General features: G+C 41.8%; 3 protein-coding genes across 19 annotated transcripts; all 3 read right to left on the minus strand.

Annotated features, from left to right (window-relative positions):
- Positions 1-160: 160 nt before the first annotated feature.
- On the minus strand, positions 161-1,458 carry LOC4328042 (uncharacterized). The gene is made up of 3 exons (XM_066307961.1): positions 1,107-1,458; positions 609-829; positions 161-520 (listed from the first exon to the last, which is right to left on the minus strand). Exons 1-3 carry the CDS (start codon positions 1,359-1,361, stop codon positions 391-393), a joined length of 606 nt encoding a protein of 201 aa, XP_066164058.1. The 5' UTR covers positions 1,362-1,458; the 3' UTR covers positions 161-390.
- A 72-nt stretch (positions 1,459-1,530) lies between these two features.
- On the minus strand, positions 1,531-7,834 carry LOC4328043 (receptor-like serine/threonine-protein kinase NCRK). 15 transcript variants are annotated; one of them, XM_066307955.1, is made up of 9 exons: positions 7,794-7,834; positions 5,062-5,127; positions 4,342-4,405; positions 3,865-3,937; positions 3,618-3,743; positions 3,426-3,545; positions 3,068-3,325; positions 2,668-2,909; positions 1,531-2,572 (listed from the first exon to the last, which is right to left on the minus strand). In XM_066307955.1, exons 4-9 carry the CDS (start codon positions 3,932-3,934, stop codon positions 1,646-1,648), a joined length of 1,743 nt encoding a protein of 580 aa, XP_066164052.1. In that variant the 5' UTR covers positions 3,935-3,937; positions 4,342-4,405; positions 5,062-5,127; positions 7,794-7,834; the 3' UTR covers positions 1,531-1,645. The 15 variants fall into 15 exon arrangements, with proteins under 15 accessions (XP_066164052.1, XP_066164051.1, XP_066164057.1 ...); XM_066307954.1 differs by having other exon boundaries at positions 3,865-3,987; XM_066307960.1 differs by lacking the exon at positions 5,062-5,127 and having other exon boundaries at positions 3,426-3,542.
- Positions 7,835-8,783: 949 nt separating this feature from the next.
- On the minus strand, positions 8,784-25,743 carry LOC4328044 (uncharacterized). Of its 3 annotated transcripts, XM_015769802.3 has the most exons (22): positions 25,535-25,743; positions 24,705-25,193; positions 24,032-24,240; positions 23,566-23,663; positions 23,417-23,474; positions 23,173-23,312; positions 21,072-21,244; positions 20,840-20,985; positions 20,453-20,734; positions 19,675-19,815; positions 18,438-18,692; positions 18,164-18,301; positions 17,786-18,088; positions 17,475-17,648; positions 15,899-16,868; positions 15,689-15,777; positions 14,711-14,815; positions 13,498-14,619; positions 12,566-12,691; positions 10,442-12,478; positions 10,150-10,345; positions 8,784-9,750 (listed from the first exon to the last, which is right to left on the minus strand). In XM_015769802.3, exons 2-22 carry the CDS (start codon positions 25,186-25,188, stop codon positions 9,083-9,085), a joined length of 7,914 nt encoding a protein of 2,637 aa, XP_015625288.1. In that variant the 5' UTR covers positions 25,189-25,193; positions 25,535-25,743; the 3' UTR covers positions 8,784-9,082. The 3 variants fall into 3 exon arrangements, with proteins under 3 accessions (XP_015625288.1, XP_025878910.1, XP_025878909.1); XM_026023125.2 differs by having other exon boundaries at positions 10,442-12,691; positions 24,032-24,221; XM_026023124.2 differs by having other exon boundaries at positions 10,442-12,691.
- Between the last annotated feature and the right edge of the window lie 107 nt (positions 25,744-25,850).

Genomic DNA, 25,850 nt, shown 5'->3' on the forward strand with positions numbered 1-25,850 from the left:
GAACCCAGCCCAACACGGCAGTGTAGAAACAAGGGATTCATACGGGCCGGGCTCAACAGTCAATACGCATGCAAAAGATCGTGATGGGCCTATTTTTCATTGGGCCGCGCGTCATGATAATTTGCTTTGTTGTTCTATTATTGAAAAAGTACACCCAAGGTCTCTCAATTTGTCATCGAATTATAAAATCATCCCTCAACTGTAAAACCGGATACAACGCATCCGGTTTGGGTCTCCGCTCGGTCGGCTACGTTGCTATCATCACATTCTTGTAGCCAAGCTGGAATCAGCATCACATTATGTAACTAGTATACAGCTAAACAGTTTAAACTGGTAAAAGAAAAATCTAGGCCTCTTTTGAAAGACAGGATTGCACCTAGGAGAAGATGCCTAAGTTTCTAGTGTGCGATCGATTCGACCAACGGTGTACTTGTAGAATGCCACCAACTCCACGGCAGCAAATGTAGAGAGCACACATAGCAAGAAGATATTGAGTTTTCTTGCATAGTAATACTTGCACCTGCAGGTCAAATCAAATCGGATACATCAAATAATAATTAATTAGAGATTGTGTAAGTTAATTCGTGAAGAGTTAACTAATTAATTACCAGAGGAGGTCATCTGGGTTGGGCTTGACGTGGCCGATGAGTTTGCAGAGGAGCTCTGCATCAATCTGTGCCTCCTTGCTACGTTTCTTGTATTGCCAATTCAACGTAGCAAGCTTGTAGAACAGCTCTTCCTTCTTCTGCTTGACCTCCAGCTTAAGGGCCTCCACCTCAGCTGTCTCAAGAGCATTCGGAGGAGGCTCTACATGACACCGCCATGAATGCTGTCGTTGCACACACAAATTAATTAGTAATTAGTAGTACTTGAATGAAATTAAGCTTGTTTATGAGCATGGAATTACCTATCCACTTGTTTCTTGTGGGCACAGATGTGCTTGTCTTGATGCAAATGATTATGCACCAAATAATAAGATTGAAATTGACAGAACAACTAAAGTCTGTAATAATTTAGACGAGGAGGGTATTTGAATGTAATAATTTTCAGATGAGAAAATTAAGTAGGGGAAGCATGCAATCGAGGGGGATTTGGACGATGCGAACCTTTGGTGTTGATGGTGGGTGATCGGCAGCAGCATCGGAGCTCATCAACCGCCGAAAAGTAGTTCCATACGAGGACGACGACGACGACACAGGCGAGCCGCCGCCGCCGCCGCCGTAGATAAGGCCTTGCAACAGCCGCCGCCGCTGCCCCTCCGCCTCAGCAGCCACCACCGGTGAGCCGCCTCCAATATTCATCGAAGCGCGGCGTCCACCACCGCCGGCGATCTTCCTCGCCGCAAGCCGAAGCGCCGCCATCGCCGCCGCCAGCTTAGCTAGCTCTCCCTACGTACGTATATGGTATAAAGACTTCTCCTTATAAATATACCAGTAGGTATCGGTATCGTATTAGTCACCGCTTACTCAAATTTTAGATTCCAAAGCTATATATACTCCAAATAAATATGAATTTGGTAAAATTCGTCAATTTGGATTCTCAATAGCGTTTAGTATGGATTTGATTTTTTTCGTTAATTTGTCTGTCTGTACAGCAGCAGCAGCATTACATTACATGCATGCAACTAATTTGGTAGCCTATCTAGCTAATTGAAGAAGATGGCCGGCTCCAGCCGTGGCTCCGTCAAGTCCACCACCGTCTCCTCCTCCATCTCCGGCGATCGCCAACTCTCTCCGACGCTGCACTTCACGGCTAACCTAGTGCTGTGCATCGTGTCGCCGGCGCTGCTGCTTCTCCCGATGCGGGTGACCAAGGTGGCGGCGGCGGCGTGCTTGCGGGAGGAAGGAGCGATGGTGGCGAGGATCTGGACGACCTCGCTCATGGTGGGACGCGACTCGGGCTCCCACTGCAGGCACTCCCGCGCCAGGTGCGCCATGATCTGCATCTCCTCCTGCGGGAACCGCCCCTGCAGCGCCGGGTCCGGCAGCTCCGCCACCACCAGCCGGCTGTCGCGCAGCCGCGGCGCCGCCCACAGGACCAGGCTCTCCCCCGCCGCCGCCGGCGGGCGGTGGTGGTGGATCGGCTGCCGCCCCGTGATGAGCTCCAGGATGACCACGCCGAAGCTGAACACGTCCGACTTGAGCGACGCCTTCCCCACGATGGCGTACTCCGGCGCGAAGTACCCGAACGTGCCCAGCATCCGCGCCGGCGAGCTCGAGCAGCTCGTCACGCCGTCGTTCATCAGGCACTTGGCCATGCCAAGGTCGGTGATCTTCGCCCTGAACTTGTCGTCGAGCAGGATGTTGGTGGACTTGATGTCGCGGTGGAGGATCCGCGGCGCCGCCGCCTCGTGCAGGTACTCCACCCCCCTCGCCGCGCCGAGCGCCACGCCGACGCGCGTCGCCCAGTCCATGGCCTTCCTCCCCTGCTTGAGGTCGAGGCAGTCGCGCAGGTTGCCATTGCCCATGCACTCGAACACCAGCAGCCGCTCCAGCTGCCGGCCCTGGCTCTCCATGCAGTAACCCAGCAATGGCACGACATGGCAGTGGTTCAGCCGAGACAGCAGCTCAACCTGTTCGACCAAATGCAAATCGAACTTCAGATTGCCGCCACTGCAAATGCAAGCAAATTGGATGTTCTTGGGATTTGTCAATGAGATGGTACTACCTCGGATAGGAACTCGAAGTCTTCGTCTGCGCCTCCGAGGGGCCTGAGCTTCTTCACGGCAATGACCTTGGCGTCGCTAAGCTGTCCACGGTACACCTTGCTTGTTCCTCCAACTCCGATCAGATGTTCATCTGAAAATTTCCCGGTTGCTTGCTCCAATTCCGAGTAGGAGAACCTGACGATGACACCGGGAAGCGGACCACCTTCATTGCCACATATTGGATTGCAGCTGCACAGAAACTCTGCGACAGAGAATTGAAAAACAAGCAAGGATCAGTGTGCTGCTCTGAGTCTGAATACACTGTCCTGAATCAAACAGGCTCTGAATATTGGAGCAGATTCAGACAGGCACAACATCTAAGAAAGAAAATTCAGAGATACATGCTTTGCCTTGACTTACCTTTAAGTACACTGATCCTTGGTTTTGGCTTTGGTTGGGGAAGAGGAGAAGATCGATGACTGACGAGGTTTGATCTGCTGCTCCAGCTGGTGTACTTATCAAAGGAGTATGCATGCGAATGTGGAGAGAGCGCATCCTTGCGACGCAGGTAGTACGCCGTGGTGCCAAGGAATGCAATAGTGGTGAGGATCACACATACTAGCAGTGTAACTATCACTGTTTTGTTAGAGACGTGCTTCTTTCCTTCCTGAGAAATTCCTGGACAGCATATGCACATAAACATTCAGACATTCAGTAAGCACAGAGTTCATCTGAACACTCAGTCCACAATATAATTTATGTATCTGAATTGTAATACCGGATGTGCAGTTACAGGAAGTGAAGCAGCCCCTATCATGTACTGCAGTGTGTTCTTTTTTAAGGGCTTTGTCAGAAGCACATGTGCAGTTCCATGATCCTGTGCCACCATCATCATCTGCTGCAGAGATATCCGACTAAGGCGCAATGCAATTGTGGACTGTTCATAGAGTACATGATCAATTGTTCATACCTTGTAGACAATGGCAGGAAGAAGAACAATTCGACGACAAGCTGCTATTTGAGTTTGGTTCACCTAGTGGATGAGCTGTGCATACACATGTCCAGCTTGTTGTTCCAACTCCCTCTGCAGTGCCATCTGTGCAATAACAAGTGTACACATCTTATATCTCATAACTACCCCTTCCAGTTCATAAGCATCAGCATGCAACAAATTAAAAAGATAAATAAATTTTGTTCCATGAGAAAGTGGTGCTTACCACTCGATGCTACTTGGATCAGAAGTACACAGCTGAGGGAGGCCAGGAGAAGTTTCTTGTGTACATCCATCAGCTGGAGAATGGGGAAAAACCATCAGATTGAACCCATCTGATTGCTATGCTCTGAAAAATGACAAAGGCATGTTTGAATACATCATTTGTTTGACTGAAATCGAAGACAAAATTGCCTCGATACATGCAAAGCACTAAGAACAATTCCAGATGCATATTAATATTGTTAGATGGTACATGGTTGACTGGCTATTACTATCAAATTATACCACTACACATCCAGAGGAACATATAAAACACAAAAGAATTAATATGAACAAAAATAAGGTTTACTTCTTATAAAGTAATGCATTACTAGACAGAGGTGCAAACCATTATTACCAATTAAAAATACCTATTAAATGCCAAGCTATGATTAACAAGTAGCAACTTGAAGGAAAATGGAGGCCTCAGAGGTTTACTTACAACTGACTTGACTTGTTAACGCTAATCAAATCCAGACGAAGCGTACGACACAGACATGATCTCTCTAAAGGTTCACAAGAAAGGCTGTGTTTAGTTTACACCAAAATTGGAAGTTTGGTTGAAATTGGAATGATGTGACGGAAAAGTTAGAAGTTTGTGTGTGTAGATAAGTTTTGATGTGACGGAAAATTTGGAAGTTTGAAGAAAAACTTTGGAACTAAACACGGCCAAAGAAACCAGCCAAATGTACAAGAAAGGACTAATTTGAGTTTCTTCAAACTGTGTCCTGGTCCAGGAGTAGAACACGAGAGAGCAAACAGGGAAGGCAGGGAGAGAGCGAGAGATGAAGTTCTAACTTGAGAGTTCAGACTAAAGTCTGGACTAACAAAGAAGGCTGCTTATATGCAGGCAAGGCATTCCAAGAAAGAGACAGAATCTATCAACAATAGTTTTTCAAATGTGTGCTTCCAAAAAAATGGAATTTTTCAATCATAGCATTATTATAACACATTCACTGCAGCACCTTCCAAGACAGGAGACATCTCAACCTACAGCACCACTATGCACAGTAGGAAAAAGAAGTAACAGGCCTGGAACGAGCAAAACAGCAGCCATCTTTTTCCATGCTACAAAGACTCGAGATTGCCTGAACTTAGGTGTGGTGTTTGAATAGAGAGATTCATTTCAAACTATGGATTAAAACTTGAAATGACATCTGACCTAAGATCTCGAATGTGATGGAGGGCAAGTCTGGCGGTGATCGGTGATCAGGAGCCTGAAAGCCACCTGGGCAAAGAAGATTGTTGGGCATTCAGCACAAAAAACACAAAGCCATAGGTTTCTGTCGGCCAAGGACAACGTGGAGACTTCTTGAAGAGATTAATTGTTCATTCAAAGTGTTTCTTAATCTGATGGTTACATCTTAACTCTACCTGCACTCTTATGGATGTGTCTTCTGCAACTACCACTAGAGTCTGATGCTTAAAATATGTTTTCATCTTGGAAGTGCGTAGGAGCTAGCTTCCATTTCCTAGTTCTCTTGGTTGCGTGATTCATCCAAATAATCATTAGAAGGCTAAATTGGTTGCAAGATACACATCGATAGCATTATACCTAGGCATATAATAATATCTATCATGGACAAAATAAAATTATTCGGTTGGTAACTTGACTAACTACCAATAGTGGCAAGAATAGGATTAAATACTACAAGGAAAGAATTGGGAAGTAATAATATAATATGCTCATTTTTTCCCTTTTGAGAGACATTTTTTCAAGCAGCATGAAGACCTGTTCTTCAGATGCCACAAACCAGTTACTTTTTTCTTGACACCGACACTAAATTAACAAACTTAAATTTGCTTCTAATTGATTACATTTTCTCTTAATTGCAGCAGTGACAGTTAAGCTCGGTAGGCAAAGATCCAACAATATGGTAAGTACTAATTAATCCGTAACACCATTGTGTTTAAGGTCATTGACCAAATCAACATGGTTAGCTACTAGCCTACCACGTATCCTTTAACCGGACACAGCTCCTTAGAGGGGCGTGGGTCCCTGACAGGTGGGAGCCAGGGCCACCATCATGGGCCCACAGGTCAGTGGCGCACGTCCCTCTGACGTAGCCTCACCCCCAACCTTTCAGAATTAGTATATCCATAACACATGCAGGTCGCTTGCTAGTATCTCTTTCCTAAGATCGCATCAAATCCTGTGTTAAATTGGAGGAAAACATCATCTTGCTTTCATTGGAGTAACTGCTGGTATAGTAGTACTCCATTAGAGCAGGTACAATAGCAGTTATAAACATATTTTAATGAGATAAAAGATAAGAGAGAAGAGCGGACTACATATCTGTAGCCAGCTGCAGCACGGACTACAAGACGCAGTATGACAGGTAAACAACTATTATATGAATTGACTATTAGATTGGCTATAGATAAATTGAAGCTAGTAGTGGGCTATACTATTAAACTTGCTCTTAGAGTATACTGGTATTAGCTAGAGCTAGCTTGGTCATGGCAGAATTGCATCGCAGAGTGAGAATTCTTCGATCCAGAACCACTGAATTCATCCTAAAATACAGTAAAAAAACTAGTACTACTGCTATCTTGGATGGGGTAAAAAACATGTATTCACCTGAGAGTCTGTGAGACTGTGACCACATTGGAGACCTAAGGGCAAGTTTTATAGTAGATGTGACTACCACATCCAATTTCATGCATTACATAGATAATTAAATTAAGAGGTGATATGTATAATAGGTTACCTCTACCACACAATCCCCAATATCTCTAGTACTCTCACATGTTTATTGAAGTTTGTGTAGGGGCTGCCCCTTGCATGAGAGGTGACTATTTCTCTCTCATCCTTCTTCTCTCCTCCACCTCACTATTTAGTCCTATGTGACATCTTGGAGCTTATACTTGGATGTCCATAGTACTTACCCTAAATTACCCTTCTGTATTCTAACTAATCTTCTTCCTTTTCTTTATATGCTGGCACAGTGCCATTTCCACTAAAGAATGGATCACAGTTCAACACTTCAACTCTCTAGGTGAAAAAAAAAAGTTACCGCCTTTCCTCGAAGAAATTAAACTACTTCACCCTTCAGGACGAATGATTCTTCGACGAGGAAGAGGCGAAGGTAGATCGGCAGCAGGCAGTGGACGGCATCATTCTGTCAGGGAGGAACAGAAGAAACAAAAAGGGAGAGAGAGAGAGAGAGAGAGAGAGAGAGAGTGAGGGAAAAGGCATCCCAATGTTGGTTAGTCTTAATCCAACCCTCGGTTGAGCAGATAAGGAGTCATCTGATCCGTCCATTTTTAGGAATCTGTAAGCGAAGGTTGAACCTTGAAACACAGCATGATTGGAGAAGACGGGCGGTTTGGAATTTCTCAAAGTGAAATTCGAACTCTTCTTTTTAAAAAAGATGTGACATATCGAACTCGAAGCAAAATACTGTGCAATTTCCTCGATGATGAGGCAAGGTCAGCGGAGTGGGTTCTAGAATTGGCGGCTACCAGATGGATCAGGGTTGAGAAGTAGAAGAAGAAGGGAAGAGAGCGGTATGCAGCTTGCCTTGTCTGAAGAACAAATTCAAGGACACAACTCACTAGAACTGTTGTATTGATTTGCTGCAAGAACCTGCATGTTTTGAGTTTCTGCAGGGAATTCTGGAGGTTCAATTCCTACAATGCTGAAACTCCTCAAGATTCAGTTCAAATCCAAAGTGGGGAAGAAGCAAAGCGATTCAAGAAGAGCCGCAATGTGGGTGTTAAATAAACACCAAGATGAGAAAAAAATTTGAAGAACAGAAGCAGAAACCGAAATTCAGGCCAAAAATCATCATCAACACAGTGGGAACTCTTTCCGGCAAGAGAAAGATTTATGCGCATTGACTAATACTAGAGATTAACAGGGAAGGGGGGAGACGATGGTAGGGACCTAACCTCAGACGCTGCTGGTTCCATGGTGATGGAGCTCCATCTCCAAAAAGGTCCAAAGTGGAGAGCCTCTCTCTGTTAAATTGGGAGTTTGGAGTGAGCAGAGCAGAGGCAAGGCAAAGCAGGTGCAGCCTTGAATGCACTGTGGACTCACTCTGCCTGCTGGGAGGGGAGGACAAGTTAATGTGACATGCCTTACATTAAGAGAGAATTATTACTAGTGTGGGAGAGAGTATGAGGCAATGGGGGAAACAAAGTCAGCCGCTCCTCCGCCCTTAATTTTGTCTGAATTCCAGTTCACTCCATTTGCATTTGCAGCGCACTACGTACAACGCCTCGCCTCACGGCTCACGCACGACACCGCCTCCGAATCAAACCTCAATCCATCCATGGCGCCGCATGTGCCTCACCAGTCACCACCTCATCATCCACGTACCCGTCACTCGCATCGCACGTCTCATCCAAACGAAACCGCGCCCAGTCCAAGTGAAGAAGAGAAACACGAACTGCCAAGTCCTATAGACTTGTACTACTACTACTCTCTCTTTGAAACAGTCAGGCAGCCATGGTGTGTCTCTCTTTTCTGTGTTTAGCAGTGGCAAGCCATCTCGTTCAGGGCTTCTTGTGATCATAGGGCAAATCCCCTTGCCTTCCTTCAAGAAAAAGAGGACATTCCTCCTTTCAGTCTCAACAACTCAACAAGGTGGGGGAAAAAAGAAAGAATGAAAAAAAATGAAAGCACTAGCAGAGGCCTCAGTTTCCAAGTTCCAACATCCACAAGTCTTCAAAAATCAAAATAAACGTCGTAACATGCACCAGCATGTGCCACTAAGATTAAGCAATATACAAAATGCACCCACATTTCCAACTAAAAAAACACTCACATTTCTGTAACAACAGGGTTGACAGACTGGATCCAATGCTACAACAGGTCAACTCATTGACAGTAAAGCCCCTTACTGTCAATGAGATAGCAGAGACAATACCCACATGTCAGAACAAAAAAAATATCAGCAGCCCATCATATTATCTTCAGCAGGAAAAGGGGTAACCTCAACATTTCCAGACCCGTATCAACAAGGTTTGATATTTGCAGGAAAGGTAGACTGATTATACAAGATGGATATTCAAATTGATGTTAGCACCCGTCATCCCCCAAAAAAGAAACCCCGACCCACTGTACTTCTATTGATGTCCGTCTCTTGCTATCAGAATACTAAAGGGGTTAGATCGACTATAACTCAAATCAGTTAACTATTGCACTAGTAACCTACAATTTGACTGAACCTTCCTCACTACGATTCATCGTCAGAAAGGCACACAACCTCTGTGCTGGAGACCGTCCCTCTGGCCTCACTAGTCAGCGCAAGCCTAGCTGTTAGCCATGTATTCAGTGATGCTGATGCAGAAGAACCTGAGGGATTGACACCTGAAATTTGAGATCCAGCGTGCTGGCTTCCAGCACCTGCATTCAGTGGACCTGAGGTCCTGTGAACAACCGTGTTCAATGACAGGGGTGCCGTGAGGCTAGGATTTGAACTAGATGGGAGCACAAATGGCAGTAGGGATGCTAGGATAGATGGTCGTTGGTGCTGATTTCCATGACTCGTGGCATAAGGTGACGGCATCCTAAGCTGCTGGAGATGAGGAGAGGGAGCATGCGGTTGTGCCCCAGCAGCTCTGTAGGTGCCATGTGGCATAGGCATTGGTGTACTACTAAAAGGTGATGATGACATTGCTCTATACATATTGCCAGGTAAGATTGACTGCGGTTGGGTAGCCTGTGATGATGGTTGAACCACCAGTGAAGGTTGCACATATGGTCCTGATGAATGAAGCACCTGTGGTCGAACTGCTGATGACAAGGTAACTGGTGATGCTGTGACTTGCTCTGCTACAATCCTTGCAGATGGTTCCTGAGAAGACTGAACCAGCTGCCCAATTGTGGGTCTCGTGGATCCCCCTGCAATAATCAAGGAAGAAATGAAGTGTTACAAGCATGGTCAGAGGATTGCAGAATAAATATCTGAGCCAGCAACATATCCTTAATTAAATTGCCTCAGCTTGCAGATCGATGTAATGCTACCAGCTAAGGCAGAAGGCACATAGCGGTGTTCCAGAACAAGAAGCCACATGTATCAGCAATTGACATTCAAAACAACGAAGTATACAGCATGCAAGGTACATGAACGAGGTAAGAAGAACATGCCCAATACTTTTGGATAAAGTGGAACACAGATACTATGATAAAAAACTATCAAACCATAAACTTGATCTTAGGGTTTCAAGCTGAAAGACTAGTTATGACCAGGACAATATTATGGAATACAATGGGATATAATGGTAATATATTGTTGGATACCTTGAGCTGCAGATAATGGTAGGAATTTCCTTCGAAAATTCTCAGCCAGTGATTGGTTTATAAAGACTTTCCTGTAGATAGTATCAAGTTCTGCCTCCTTCTGAGCGTAAAAAGAATCTTCCTTTTGAAGTAATGAGTCATATTTCTGTTTTAGCTTCTCCATTTCTTGGTTATACTCCACTAGGAGTTGTTTTCTCTATACATAAGAAGATGTGTGGCAGATAAGAAAATTCACACAAATAACACAAATAATTTAAAGAAAAACAGAGGGTGTAGATAAAAAGGTGCAAACCTTTTGTTCATGAACTTTACTAAGAACATTGCTGGTATGTTTTAATCTTTCCAGCTCATTTTTGAGAGGTTCGTCACTAAATCTTTGATAATTAAACACTAATGGTGCCACTGGAAGAGGCTGGGTGGGCTGTTCAGAACTTAGTGCAGAGTTGGACTGAACACCTATCTGATTCATGTCTTCAGAGCGTATTCCTTCAAGTTGGACAGTCTGTATTGTGGATGATAGATCCAGTTGGGGCTGCAAATCACAAGTTTCTGTCGTGCAAGATCGCTGCACTAAGTTTGCTCTTGTTTCTGCAGATCGCTCTTGCATTGAACCTGATGGTAGTTCAGACTGCCTTTCATGTGTTGTTTCCATGCACAAAGCACCCGTTGGTTCTACTCCTGTCTGCAGATCCCATGAAGGCACTACACTTTGATGGGCAGTAGTAATACTTCGTGGCACAGGAATACCAGACAGATCAGTCCTTTCAAATGGAGCATCCTGTGTTGAGGTTAATCTCTGTGTCTCACATTGCAAATTCTGAGCTGCTGCAGCACTCAACATACCTTCTTGATTTGCCTCTGCAAGTTGATTTGGCACTGGGGTTGATGATTGCATTAAAGGCTGCAAATCTTCAGCTGCAGCAATGCACAATACTGCTCCTGGATACTGACCCTGCACTGAGTTTGGAGGTTGCATTTCTGGCTGTAAATCCTGAATTGCTGAGCTCGACATACCTTCTTGTTCCAGCTCTTCAGATTGATCCTGACCTGAGGTTGATGGCTGCATTTCAGGCTGAAATTCCTGAGTTGCCTCTAAACCTACAGGACTTGCAATTGAATGTCGTGAAGTTTCTGGACTTTGTTGGGCAGGGTGGCTTGTATTTTGTTGTATAGGTATATTTGATTGACAAGTCTGAGTTTCAACTTCTGTCGAAACTACCAAGGCAGCTGTTTCGTGAATGATGTAAGTTGGAGATTCTGAGTGTGAAGGCTCTTCGGCAACAATGTCATCAACTACAACTCCGGTATCAAGTAAATGTTGTTGAGTTGTTGCACCTTCCTGCAAGAAAACAACTGCTCGATCTGATTGACAATCTGTTTGACTTATGTTGTTACTTTCAAGTGAAGCATCAAACAATGAGGTTGATGGTTGCAATTCAGGTTGGAAATTCTGAGCTGGCTGTGTGGTAAGCAAACCTGTTCGTTCTGCTTCTGCAGGTGGAAGTGGTGAAGGTGCTAGATTTTGTTGGGCAGACAGATCTGTGCTCTGTTGGGAAGACATATTTGATATATTTCCCTGACTTCCAACCTCACTCAAACCTTGACATATAACCAGGCTTTGTGGAGTAGCAAAGATTGGAGATTCCAAATGGGCTCGAACATCACAAACAGTGTTACTATCATTAGCATCAACTATCTCTCGAGCATCTCCTAAATGGCCACAGGTTTCACCTCTCTGTGACAGAACTGTTTCCAGCTGATGTTTTGTTTGACTGTCGTCATCAGGGTGCATCCTTTGGAGTGAAGTCTCCAGCACTGAGGCTGATTGTTGCCTTTCAGGCTGCACATCTCGGGCTGTCTCCCTGCTCAGGGTACTTGCTGGTTCTGCTTCTGCAGGTGGATTTTGTGAAGATAGTGAACTTTGTACGAGTGGTACACTTATACTCTGCCGTTCAAGCATACTTGATTGATCAGTCTGGGTTTCAACTTCCGTAGACACCAGCAAGGCAGCTGGTTTGTGTGCAGCAGTATAAGATTGTGTCTCTGAGTCAAGTGGATCTGCAGCAGCAGTGTCATCAACTTTTGCTGTAACTCCAGCAGTAGCATCAACTGAGGTTAAATGACAGGAAGTAGAACCTTCCTGCAATGGGCTAGTTGATGTATCTGGTTGATGAACTGTTTGATTATTATTATCTGGGCACATCCTTGCAGATGGAGAATCCAATGTTGAGGTCGTTGTTTGCATTTCAGGTTGCACATCCCAAGCTGTTACTCCCAAATTTTCAGTCAGTTTTGCTTCTGCAGGTGGCTGCTGTGAAGTCTCAACAGTCTGTGAGCCAGGCAAGGTTGATAAATTAGATTGAGTAGCCACTTCCTTAGAAGCTGGGAAAATCGTGAGGTTTTGTGTAGAAGCAACCATTGTTGACTCCAAGTTGGCATAAATTCCAATGGCAGGAGAAGTTGCAACTCCCGGCAATGTACTAGGATTGGCATTGTCCCTCTCAACATTCTCAGTACTTGTATATTCACTGGCCGAAGATTCCTGAGACATTTAAGGGTGATCATTATCATATGTCTAACATTAGTAAAGAACATACAACTACAATGAACACCATAATAAGTCCAGTACCCAATGGTACACGAAACAACAGAGCAAAGCATGAAGCACTGATGAAGCATGGGCAACTAAAAAATGGCCAATATGTTACCAAGTGTTGAAAGCTGCAATGAATTATACAAGCTGCATCAACTGGTACAAGATGGATGTGCTTTCAACAAACAAACAGTCAGTCTATCCTGCATAGACAGCAAATAAGCCCCACTCTTAATGCCTCGTGCACCATGCAGGACAGGTAGGAAGCATGGTGATTGTTAACATGTAACATCAATATGAACTGAATGAGCAAAATAGGTGTATAATCATTTAGTCAAGTGTCATATTAGCTATAGGAGATTAGGAGATAACCAAAACTGAGCAATCTTGCTGCAGCACCCAGCTCAAGCAAGTCATCTGAGTTGTGGCAGCCCCAGTTCAGTACTTCCACAAGGAAGACCAAAACAGTTGCATGTTCCCAAGTGTGAGGTAGAACTGTAGCATATTTGAAAACAGGGGCATATGGGGCATTAAATTAGTAACCATAAAGACTATGGCTCCTAACTATAGGATTTATTGCACTGCAGTTAAATTGTTAATATTACAGAATCATCACTACCAATGATAAGATATGCACACCACATACCACACAAATGTCACATTTGATAGTTCCAGAATCAGAAAACGTTCCAGAGACAGCAAGAATATAAGAAACAAAATCTTGATGTATAAATTGGAAATGACCAATGCAATACCTGATTAATTGAATCATCATTTGAAGGCCTAATACTCGGTGATTTAGCTTTTTGTAAGCCAATGCCATCAGGACTATAGCAGGTGTTGTTTTCTGGAAAATCAACTACTTCTGGTGCTGGTTGGCCAGCGACCATGACCACTTCAACAGAACCATTTCTCACTGTCTGTGCAGAAATGGGTTCTGATGGAACTACATTCCTTACCAGTGTATTTACCATTTTCAATCTATCATGACAAAGCTGCTGACAATCTGAAACAGCGCTTCCACTGACATGGGAATTGCTACTTTGTTCCTTCAAATGGATGAATTCTTGCATAACAAAGTTTGAATCTGGTAGAGCAATCTGCTGATCAAAGGTGTGATCTAATTGGCCTGATTTTGCTTCCAAACAAAGTTTTTCCTTCAGCTGTCGCTCTTCAGCCCATGTATTAGATTGCAGTGACTCAAGTTTGCTGTGCTGGAGTCTCATGTGCTCCAGAAATGCATACATCAGCATAGTGAACCACTGAACAGTTTGTTTTATTGTGTCATTTCGGGTCTCTACATCAGCATGACTTCTACAAATATGTTCCAGAACTAAATTGCACACTGTTTTCAGTCTGGCAGTTTTATTTTGTGTGTATTTCTCTAACTCTGAAATCTGAGACTGTTGTTTATCAAAGATACGGTATTCTCTTACAGAGAAAACATTGTCAATTAAGTTGATTCTTTTCTCCACAATGTCAGGAAGTTCATCAGTTGAAAAATGGCATTCCATGTGAGTTCCTGGAACAGCTATCAGTTCCTGCTCTTCTGAAACCATTTGTGCAGCAACAAATGAGCCTTCTTGAAGTGCACCATTCATGAAATTATCATGAAGATCCATTCTCTGCTTAGGGAAAATGTGGTCATTTCTCAAGATATTAGAGGTCTCCTGCTGTGAAGGTTTGGTCTTTTCTACTGATGTTGATTGACAATTGCTGCCAGTTGCACCTGCTTTCTTTGGAAATTTTCTCTTTAGGCTGTCATAGACCAACCTTGCCAGCTCCTCATTGCACTCGTATTTTAACCTTTTTTCAGCAAGGGCAAGTGACTCTTTATGATCCACCTTAAAGTTATGAATAGAGGCAACTCGCCAACACTGAAGGAAAGTATTTACGAGCATTAGCATTTTTGGTCAATATGAATCTGAAAATTAAAAGAACGACGATATTGGGGGTGGTTATTCGTACCAAAGCTATGTTCAACGCATGAAATATGTACTTTGGCTCCTGAACAACTACATGATTATTCAAAAGATATTCAAAGAACTGCTCAACCAGCAACGTAACATTGTCCTGCAATAGTAATTAATGCGAAAGCATTAGGTGGTGATGACAAGCCAAAGCAACAGAAAAATTACAAATAATGAGATCAGCGTTAACAAAGGTAAGAGTTATATGATAAAACCAAAAAAAAGACTTAACAAGAATTATTTTTTCCCATTAAGAGCAAGTGTGACTGAACTGCGGACAGCTGGAGTGTCAGACACAGCCAGCTTTTCTACTTCAGGTTTTTTCCCCTAATGTCTCATGATTCAAGGTGTTAATAGTTAGAGCTCCTTTACAGTGGACTTTTGCCTCCGTAATCTCTTGACTGAGTTTTGAGGGCTTTTTGTTCACTTATAGCATAAGTGAGCTAAGTCCATGAATAACTGCACCTCTACAAATTTTTCATGGTTGAATATCTTAAGGATTTAGTTGTGGAGAATCGCTGCTTTTAATCTAGGTTGATAGCGCTACTCTTTATATGATTGATGCTACTCTTAAGCTTGGATGAGTGTACCGTCACCATCATGAACTTCAAATTTTTAGTAAAGATCAAAGAAAGATTCCACAACTCATTATTTTCCCACCTTTGGGGAAAATGATAGTTTAGTAGGAAACAACAACATCCACTCACTACTTCAATGAGAACTTGTCCTGCTATTTTCGCTCCATTAAACTGTATTGTATTCTTCAAATATATTTGATATAGTCATTACACCATGTAATAGGATAATGTATGTTATTTTCTGTTTATTTGAAACCCGTAGGCCATAGCAATGCATAAGCACCTAACTAGTACACATCATGCTTGCAAAAGATATGATAGGATAGATATGACTTCAGCGCATGATGCTAAAGTGTATCATAAGGAAAAAAAATTGACAGAGCTTAGGATATCCGTACCGGTAGTTGTAACACCTTAATTAATTTCGACAACTCTTGCTTCATTTGGGCATGAAGATTCTTGGGTGTACTCATCAGGCTTTCCGACCCTTCAGATTGAACTGTGTTAGAAAAGTGCAATGTGCAGCCGCAAAAGAAAAGGAAACAAAAAATGCTATAGGCATATTCACAGCACATGAAAATATTATTATTATTATTAAATAGTGATACCTGATTTTTGCTGCGTGACATCAACTGGTTGAAGAGCAGGGCCAGATGTAGTACAAATATCAGGCAATGCATCATCGTTACTTTTGTCAGATACAACTTTTGAAGATGAACCCATAATCTCACCAACCTTTCTATGCTTCTTTCTGGCTTCATTGATTTCTTCAGCCGGAGCATTGACCTCATCCATGGTCTGGGACTTTGTAACTCTTGATTGCAGTGGCTCAGATATACAGCTCACATGAGGGGATCTTCCATCCAATAAATTTAACCAGAACTCAGCTGGATTATCCTCAAGCACAGAGATTCCCTCCTTTTCACCCATCAGAGTAATATTTCTTGAATATAGTTCCCCACTCATATTAGCTTTGCTTATGGACTTCCTGTGTACTTCAGTGCTGTCTTCAACAGTTGTGGATAACTTTGTTAAGAACTCAACGATTACTTCATCAATAAAGTGTCTCTCCATTTCAGAACTTTTACTTGCATGGTCATCTTGCTGGACCTCATCAAGTCTACTGAAGAGAAATGCAGCACCCCATCTGAGTAAGGAATGTTTTAAACTAGTCCTTAGATCTTGTATGTTGTTATCAATAACAATGCCCTGCCTCGCAAGAACAAGACTCTTCTCCTCAACTGTAAAAGGAGTGTACAAGCGAAAAATGCTCACACGCTCAAATTGTGACTCTATCTTGATCTTTTGAAGAGCCTTCAAGTCGTTTAGTGGGTTGTTGTCAGAACCATATATGATGATGGCATCAATAGATGAAAGCTTAATGCTTGGGAGGCACGCACGATTTTCAATCAGAAAGACAAATCTACCATTAGTCTTGTTGTTGAACTTATCAATTGCTGCCTGTTTCCTTGACAATACTGCACGATATTCAACACGTTCATATGATTCTGGGCCAAATCTGTGATGCATAAGATCTTCCAAAATATTTCCCATTTTGTTTCCACCTGCTCTATCAGACTGCCATAGTGCAAAAAAAGAAGGTTCAAGATATGCTGAAGTAAGAAAATAGGAAATGCTATCAAAGTCACAGGCTCCAAAGAAAATCAAGGGAAAATTGGAAAAGTATAAGAGAAGGGGACACTAACTGACACTTGAGGAAACAAGTTTGAACCAAGATGAAATTATCACATATTGTTCCTTTTTTGCTAGTACTTGTTATGTGAAAAACAATTCAGCATGCCATAGCAACACCATATGCTGCCATGACTTGTTGACTCTGTAGATACTACTTATATAGCCAAGAGCCCAAGACCTGATGGATACACCGTAAGTCCATAGCTAATGAGTATGCAGAGAGGTTCACTACAAGGGACTATTTATGGTGTTCATAGTTCAAAAGCTAATTTCAACAACCCAACTTCTAACTGGTAAGAAGTGTTGTTAAATATCATCAGTTCATCTAACAGATAACTAGACATCTTCTTCGATGATAAATCATTCATAACATAGATTAACTAAGGAGTAGAATACTAAATTGTTTTTGCAAAGCTAATTTCTAGCTAGTAAAACTTATCATTGCATAAGGCAGAAGTAAAAAAAAGGGGGAAGGACATCAGTATTGACCTGGAAAAGAAGAATGACCCTTAAACTCTTCTTCTTGATCTCGTTAAGCATTTTGTCGAGAACCAGTAGCTTGCCACTTGCATGCACCACCGTATCTATATTTTCAGTTACATTGCTATTGTTGCTAAGTGAGCTTCGCAGAAATTCATTAACGATGTAAGGGTGATCGCAGCACTATTAAATGATGACAAGGATCAAAGTCAGAAAACAATGTCGACAACTTTTCAGGAAAAAAAGGTAAATATACATGCAGATTGTATGTAGATTGACTACTTATTATCATGTGGCCATATTTTTTTTTTAAAGTAGACCTTTTTGAGAGACAGATAAATATCATGAAGAGCTCCAACGCTATCAGTTTCCATCTCTGACCGGAGGACGGATGACTTTGAAAGCAATATGGAACAGTACATCTCTAACTGCGGTTGTGAAATGCAAGATGGAACCCAGTACTCCAAAAATTTTGAAGAATCTGTTTTACGCTCATATGCAATATGATGTGTGAATCTTGCTTTTGACATCACAAGCGCATCATCAGCATTGACATAGTCACTATAACCTTTATCTTCTGAATTAAGAAAAGCTAGCAGGTTCATGTACTCAGGAACATTATCCTGCAAAATAGCAAAGAGATTACATGGCTTATTCGTGGTATACAAGCAATCTTACAGGCCAGAGTTGATAAGAACCTTGATTGGGGAGCCCAAAAGCACCATTCTAAAATCAGTAGAAATTTTCTTGAGTTGTTCAAAATATTTGAATGCAGAGTTTTCATAATAATCAACTATAACAGCTTCCCAGCGAATGCGCTCTATAGTTTCAATATCCTGTGTCATGGAAGAGAGATCATGATTAGATGGAAAAAAGGAACATCATTGTGATACAGAGGTGGTTGTTATGCACTCTTGATAGGCAAGCAGCATTTTCTTGTCATGACCAGCAGAAAACCTTGTTAACAATTACCTCTAGGATAGCATCAGGATGGGATAAGAGAACTTGTAACATCATGCAGCGTCTGTTGTCATAGAACTCCAGGTCTTGAATTAATTTGAGAGTATCTTTCTGCCCATCATACACAACAACATTGATAAATGGTGCCAAGTGATTGAACTGAATCTCCCATGCAGAAAGAGAAGCAGGAGTCGTGACGATCAGTAAAGGTTGGCAGACATCAGGTAATACAGTCAACGTGAACAAGATGGTTTTTGTTACGTATTCCTGCATGACACACGAGTTAAATGATATTTCTTTTATGTAGAAAGAAGCATTGAGTTCAAAATATATCAGGCAATCACTAGATAATTTTCCTATACGTAGAAACTACTCTCTCTAGTGAAAAAAATAAAGTAGTGGCAGGATTCTGTGCAGTCAAACTTTTTTAACTTTGGTTATTATCTTCCTATTGACAATCGATTAGAGGTGTGAAAATGGGTATGTACAGGTTTGTCTTGAAAAATACTTTCATAACATTGTAATTTCACTAGGTTCTATAAATGGGTGAGTATTTTGCTGAAACCAAATTAGGTTTAACCTCCATGGGTATCAGGTGTAGAAATGTACAGAAAAATCTCAAAAGTTGTAGATGTAGGGAAGGCGGTATTCTCTGTTGAGTAAATATACTTGGCAAGAAGTGGGATTTATTACTACTTGCATATTAAGCAGCCATGTTGAACAAGTTTGGTGAGTGGGTGCACAAGAACTTTCGAACTGAGCACTCTACAGGATCATGTGAGGCTGCTGTAATTGCTGAGGGTTTGGGATTGCAAATTTCTGCAATGGTGGATCATGCACACCCCATGTGCCCCCTCACCCAGGTGGACACTCACTCGTCAAGGTATGGAAAAAAAACACCCAGATTACTCTTCTATATTTCTATAGAAATGCAAAATCCCAACATAAACTGAAACACATTTCTAAGATATGAAAAAAGAACAGATGAATTTTAACTGGTTTGCACAGAATTTATACTCCATTAAGGTTCAGGAAAATACAGTAGAAATCAGCAATCCTCATTCCTCAATTGAGTTTTGGGGACAGTGGCAATGCCCACATTGCTTGTTTTGTTGGATGGAGAAACAAACCAGAATATGTGGGGTGAAAATAGAACAAGAAGCTGCTTTTCAGCCCAAAATATTAAATATATCACTTTAGGTATAGTAGTGTAATGCTGGTAATAACTTGCATAATTCCTAGCTCCTACCTTATCATCAACAAGGACAGCACCATGAGATTTGCACCAGAACTCAAGAAGTTGATTGATAGAAAACAAATGATCGTTGTCAAAACCAGGAGGCCACTCGTCTGGTAATCTCTGGAGTTTCTGAAATGTCTTATGCTTAACCTGCAAGGGTGATCACTATTACAGTCTGTGTTTGCAAAGAGAAGGTTCATAAAAATATACCCGTGTTTATAAAGAACAGGTATAACCTAGATAGTATTACTAAAATGAAACAAAGAAAAACGAGGTCATAAATGCCCAGTGTTGGATAGGTGAACAGTAAGCAAAAGCAAGCAATGAATGGTGCATGATGCATCAAATCTATATGAAAAATATTTCATTCGAGAAATACCAGGAATAGAACAGGGGGCTGGGGTTCACCAAATAGTTTTTTTTTTACCTAAAAAATAAGAGTGTGGGTGGAACAATTCATATGTGAACGTAACAGTGATCCCAATTTTAAGTTTTCAATGTTTTGATAGCTTAGCATCAAGAATCCAAGATTGATCATCTCAAATAGAACAGGAATCTAAATATCACATGACATAACCTAGGTAATATATAACTTAGAGAACGTACAATACATTTTTGTGATGTTTGTCGTATTCATACAGTGGACTATAAGACTAAAATGTATATGGCACGAATATCAAAACGGTTATGCTATATTGCATTTATTTAAGATGTTATCAACAATTATATTTACTCTAGACAATACTAAGAGTACAACATATAAAACTAAAATTAGTTTCAGCCACACCTTTGTTTCTACGGGAATAGATGATTGCTTAGCAGCTTTACGGCGGTTCTCATACTTCCTTTTAAGTTCATCAGCCTGAGGAGTACGCAAAAAGCATGCAGTTTCCAGTTCCCATGTTGCATGTTCATAGCCAAGATCCCTCCATTTCACTAACCATTCAACATTACAATGCTCAATGTTAGCACGACTTGAACAAAAAAAATCATCAGCTTCTTTTGGGGGCATAAGTGGCCTTTTCCTCAACAGGTGGTGTGGCTCAGTCCATTCCTTCTTCCAATTTGTCTGTGGAATTATGTAATTGAACATAAGCATAGATCTTTTGGCCAAAAAAAAAGTGTCATTCCTTAAAAAATATAAAGAAATCATATTCAACACACTAGTAGCCACCTTTTCTTTATGATCCCTCTTATTAAACAAGGACAGAAGATCACAACCTCCAGGGGTGTCATTGATAACACCTTCCGGAACCCAGCGATTATGGACATGTGCCAGATTCTTATACTTCACAAGGTACTGCTTGCCATTCTGCATTCCTACAAATATGGCAGAAATAGTAGTAAAGTTAGGATATAAATCACTATAAAAGATTATCTTTAATGCCATTGTTTTTTCTTCTTACCCTCCTTGACATTCCACAGAGACTCAATTCCATCAGCAACAGAGTGTATTCCAAACAGCAACCTCTTTTCCGTACAGACAGTACAGAACCACATACCAGGAGACAAATATTCCAGCCAATGATCCAGACAAGAAACATGGTAGCTTCTTTTGCAGCCTTCTCCATCACAGGACCTATAATCAATTGATGGTATGCATTATCATGTATGGTGATATTGTGTATCAGAAACCAAAAGTATATCTGGAAGACCAAAATCATATTCCCTCTGTCACAGAGTAGCCTCTAGCATTTGCCCCAAACTAAGTTCATTTCTGTCCCCTTAACTACCTTACCTACCCACCCACCAATACTACTTTTCTATTAATAAGGGACACTTTGATCTTTTTCCCACCATACTAATTTGAACCCCAATTGCTAGAAATGAACTTATTTTGGGACAGAGGGAGTAGTGCACAGGAGGAGATTTAAAACTTTAACAAACAGTGTTCCTTTTAGTGAAGGGTATTTCTTGTATTCCCACTTTAATACAAGGTTTTGTGGGTATCTCATGTGTGATGTATATATAGCCCCTTGAGGCTTAGCAATACAACAAGATAGCAGAGCCAATGGTTTAGTTCCTGCCGTCATCTTCCACTACGGAGGAGTGAACTCCACTAACCTGAATCACAAACCCGACTAAAGGACAAATACCATAAACAACTAACAGTTTTATCATGCTACACAAGTAGACAGTATAGAAGAAAGGAGATATACATGTACACTTGAGATGTCACGAAGAAAACAAGATGCCTATCAGACTATTGTAAATGTCTATGAACAAGCAAACATTTCATAGATATTCATGAATTTATGATTGCACAATTTTTATAAAATCTCAAATAAATGGGGAACTTGGATACTGGTTGAAGCCACCAGATTTAGGAATCAGCGTGAGAAGAACTTTGGCGATTTGTATTAATACGATGTCATGCCAAACAGCATTGTTCACTCTCTTGTACATATATATATGACGCATAATAAGTTATAACTAACTCTATATTCTTTCAGTTCAGAAATAAAATAGCACACTAAATTAAAACTTATCAGCACCACATTTTAGCATCTCAATGAAATTATCAGATAATTTAAAAGGCAAATTCTTCAAGATGAAAAATTAGTAGATTTAGTAATGTAGTTGCCAAAACAGAATATGGTACTCTCTCCGGTCATAAAATTTTGACGTTTGGACAAAATTTGGTCGAACATTTGAAAACTTTGACCATTAATAATTTTTCAAATGCTTAGTTTAAAAAAAATGTCGTGTATATTTGCCTTAAAAATTACTATCATTGTACCATATACTTATTAAAATTTATAAGTTATTCTAATATAAAATTGTTAGTTAAAGAAGTTCAACCGAATCTTGACTTAAATGTCAAATATTTATGACCGGACAGAGTATTAGGATGAGAAATTTACAACAGGAATACAGAGTATTAGGATGTGAAATTTACAGCAGGAAATGCAACCTCGAGCATAGTACAGAAACATATTCCTATCAGCAAATTATAGATGAACACAGGCACACATAACATGTACAGCCAGATTGCATAGTCGAATGTCAGAAACAGAAATAGATTGACCCACACCTAGAAGTCTAGAACCCATGGGGAACTGTAAGAAAGGGAATGAACATTGTATCTTCCATTTCAAGGGAGAAAAGGAAGCAACATTTCTACTTATTGTTTTGGGCATCAACATGGTCTCCAGTTCATGTGTTTTGCAGCTTTTGCTATTTTACTTATTTCATGCTCCGAAAAGGTACTACAAATACAGTGATATCCAAATACTTAGGAACCTATTAAGATCAGTTTTACGTGACAAATGACAAATCCATATAGTTTTGAATATATCAGTACTCAAAGTTCTAAAACAGTGAACATGCATGCTCTAGGGTTCTAGGATATTAAACAGATGTAGTAACATAAAAGCAGTTTGAATGTTTTATTTTAAAATTCGCAGTTCTGCTTTCTATCCTAAAGGCATAAGTCCATTTTCCCAAACTGATTGTCGTACAGAAGAGTAATAACAACTGATGTAAATCAAGTGTGAATCAACTTACTTAAGATCTCCTGGGGTACCACAAGCAACGCATATGTTGGAATTGCCCTCCATTTCATCAGATGCGGTCACCTTGAACTGACTTGAAGCTACTTCTTTTTGAATGCTAAGGGGTTCACCATCTCCATGTCCACTCTCGGGCTAGCACAACACCAAAATATTATAAGAGAACAATGTATAACCCTAATTCCACTGATTTGTAAAAATGCGAAAGCACATATATTCCAGCTATAGCTTGAGAGTACCTCCTCGTAATGAATAGGAGGGATTGGGGCACTTTGCAATGACGATATAGAATTTTGCCTGCAAAATGGAAATATTATAGCAGGACCAACATTAATTTGAAGTGCATGCCCAGTATAAAAGAAGTATCCATGACTAAGAAATAAAGCACCTTGAATGCCCAGTAGGCCGATCTCTACCTTCAACTTCAAGTCTACTCTCAGCAACTTTGTTTTGTGGGCATGTTTCGATAGATATATGTTGATGTACCTGCCATATTGATTGACGAGAAAAGGTTAGCCCTTTCCAAAGTGGATGGGAACTTCATCCATGGGTCCATCCACATGGTTGGAATGTGATATTGGGACATCCAAGAGAACCATAAGTGGATAAGTTGTCCAGCTAAGATGATTAAAGAAAAGTAATAGATGATAAAAATGAACTATTGCATTGGGTAATTAGAGTATCCAGCTTAAGTGGGTAGCTTGTCCAGCTACGATGATCACAGAAAATTACAAATGGCTTTATCAAATTCTAGACAGAACATACAAATATCATCAGAAAACTCCCATTCAGCAGACAGTCAAAAAATTAGCATCAATATTGATTGCGGTGAACTAGGAAAGCGAAAGGCAAACCTCCGAAAGCGGTCCGGCAGATTTGCCAACTCTTGGTTGAGAAGTTTCATGTAAACCAGAAATAGAACTTCTGGAAACTTTAGTATCGTTTGAGTGCTTCTTGTCTTTTCCAATCAATCCGCCAAATTCACATAACATACCAGTGTTGCTCTCTGCCACATTCCCATTGGAAGTATTTTCCTTGCCCGCTCTGTCAGAAGCAACAACAACTACATCGGAAAAGTTGGAAAATAGCTCAGATATGCGTGTTTGGGTGAAACAAATGCAGGTTAAATGGCCAATAGCATATCCAACGGAATGTCTAATAAACTAGTAGAATACAACTGTATGTTTCACTGGAACTTGATAGGAAACTTGCATGTTGATTTCATGCTAGATAAAGTGGTTTGGTGTGATTGTACGATGGTTTGCTTTAGAAATTCCACCTGATAGGCTTACTTTAAGAACCTAAAACGTCAACTGGTTTGTAGGTTGTAGCATAAAGTTTTGGTAAAATATCCCATCCATCTTGCAACGTAAGAAGCACCATGCAAAAAATTACACTTGCATTGCGTGTCGACCCGTTAATTTGTTCACGTTAAAACCTTCAGCTATTCCTAACCATCTGCTGCCACTTGGCGAAAAAAATACCGAACTCTGAATAATCAGATAAAGCATGAGCTGCAAGAAGTACCTGTGGAGCTTGCTTTTTTGGATCGCTTGAAAAGTGATCTGTAGGATTTTGCGGTCATTCTTTTCCGCTTCTTTGATAAACTGCTAGTGCTTCCAACCCCGCTGCTATGCTCTTCTGCAACATCCTTAGAACTAGCGGTGGTGGTGCTAGAAGATCTGGTGGGAGCTCTTGATGTTGAAGAATTTGAAGCATTGTTACTAGCCCTTTTTAACATTCCGACGCGTGCTACCTCGGCTACTTCGTCTTGTTGTGTGCCGGAAAGCCTTGGGGAACATCTCCTGGAGGTCGGCATGTCTGGCCCTCCACGCAGAGGAGAGCGGAGAGAGGCCATAGCCCTCTGGTTCGCGCCGTTTGTGGGTGCAGAGAATTGTGGATTTCCAGAAGTACGCGAACGGGTTGGGTACCCGGTGCCTGCGTTTGCCCTGGCCGTACTGCCTCCACCCCTTCCATCTCTGGATGTTCCTCCGGGCTGAGTCTTCCACATGTCACCTGTTTAGCACCATTCGTTGAACCAACTCTTGGTCAATCACAGTTTGCACAGCCCCGCAAAGTCAAAACCCGACGACGAACTGACGAACAAGCCAAAGGAAGAAGGAGAAGAAAAACAAAAATTGGTATAAAAAAAACAAGCGGTGGCGCCGATAAATGCAAGCACGGAGGAGACGCGCGCACCCAAAATCCGGCGCGGAGGGGTCCCCCGCGATCCAGGCCAAAAAGCACAAACCCTAACTCCTCATCAGCATTCCATTTCAGGAAAAGTGCAAGGCGGGCGGGAGAAAGACAAGGGGGGGATGGAGGGGTCGGGAAGGGGGGGCGGGAGAAAGCTGTACCTCTGGGGAGCGGGCGGGCGGCGACCGCGACCGGATTGCGGCGGCGGGGGACGGTGCGGGCAGGGGTTTGCGCGATCGAAGTCGAAGGTAGCCGTGGGCCGTGGGTTTTTTTTGGTTTTGGAGCTCCCCCAACCTCCCAAGTCTCAACTCCCGCAACTTCCTCCCAAAGGAGAAGAAGAAGAAGAAGACGCCTGCGGGCCCTCCTTTCCACTCTCGGCAATCCCCTCCGTCTGCGGCTATACTACCGCGCCAGTTGGGATAAACACGGAGTAGCTTCTTCTGTAAGCAGCGTCTCTCCCCCTATATACTACTCTAC

This window comes from Oryza sativa, chromosome 2, assembly GCF_034140825.1.
Source record: "Oryza sativa Japonica Group chromosome 2, ASM3414082v1".
Taxonomy (NCBI): Eukaryota; Viridiplantae; Streptophyta; class Magnoliopsida; order Poales; family Poaceae; genus Oryza; species Oryza sativa.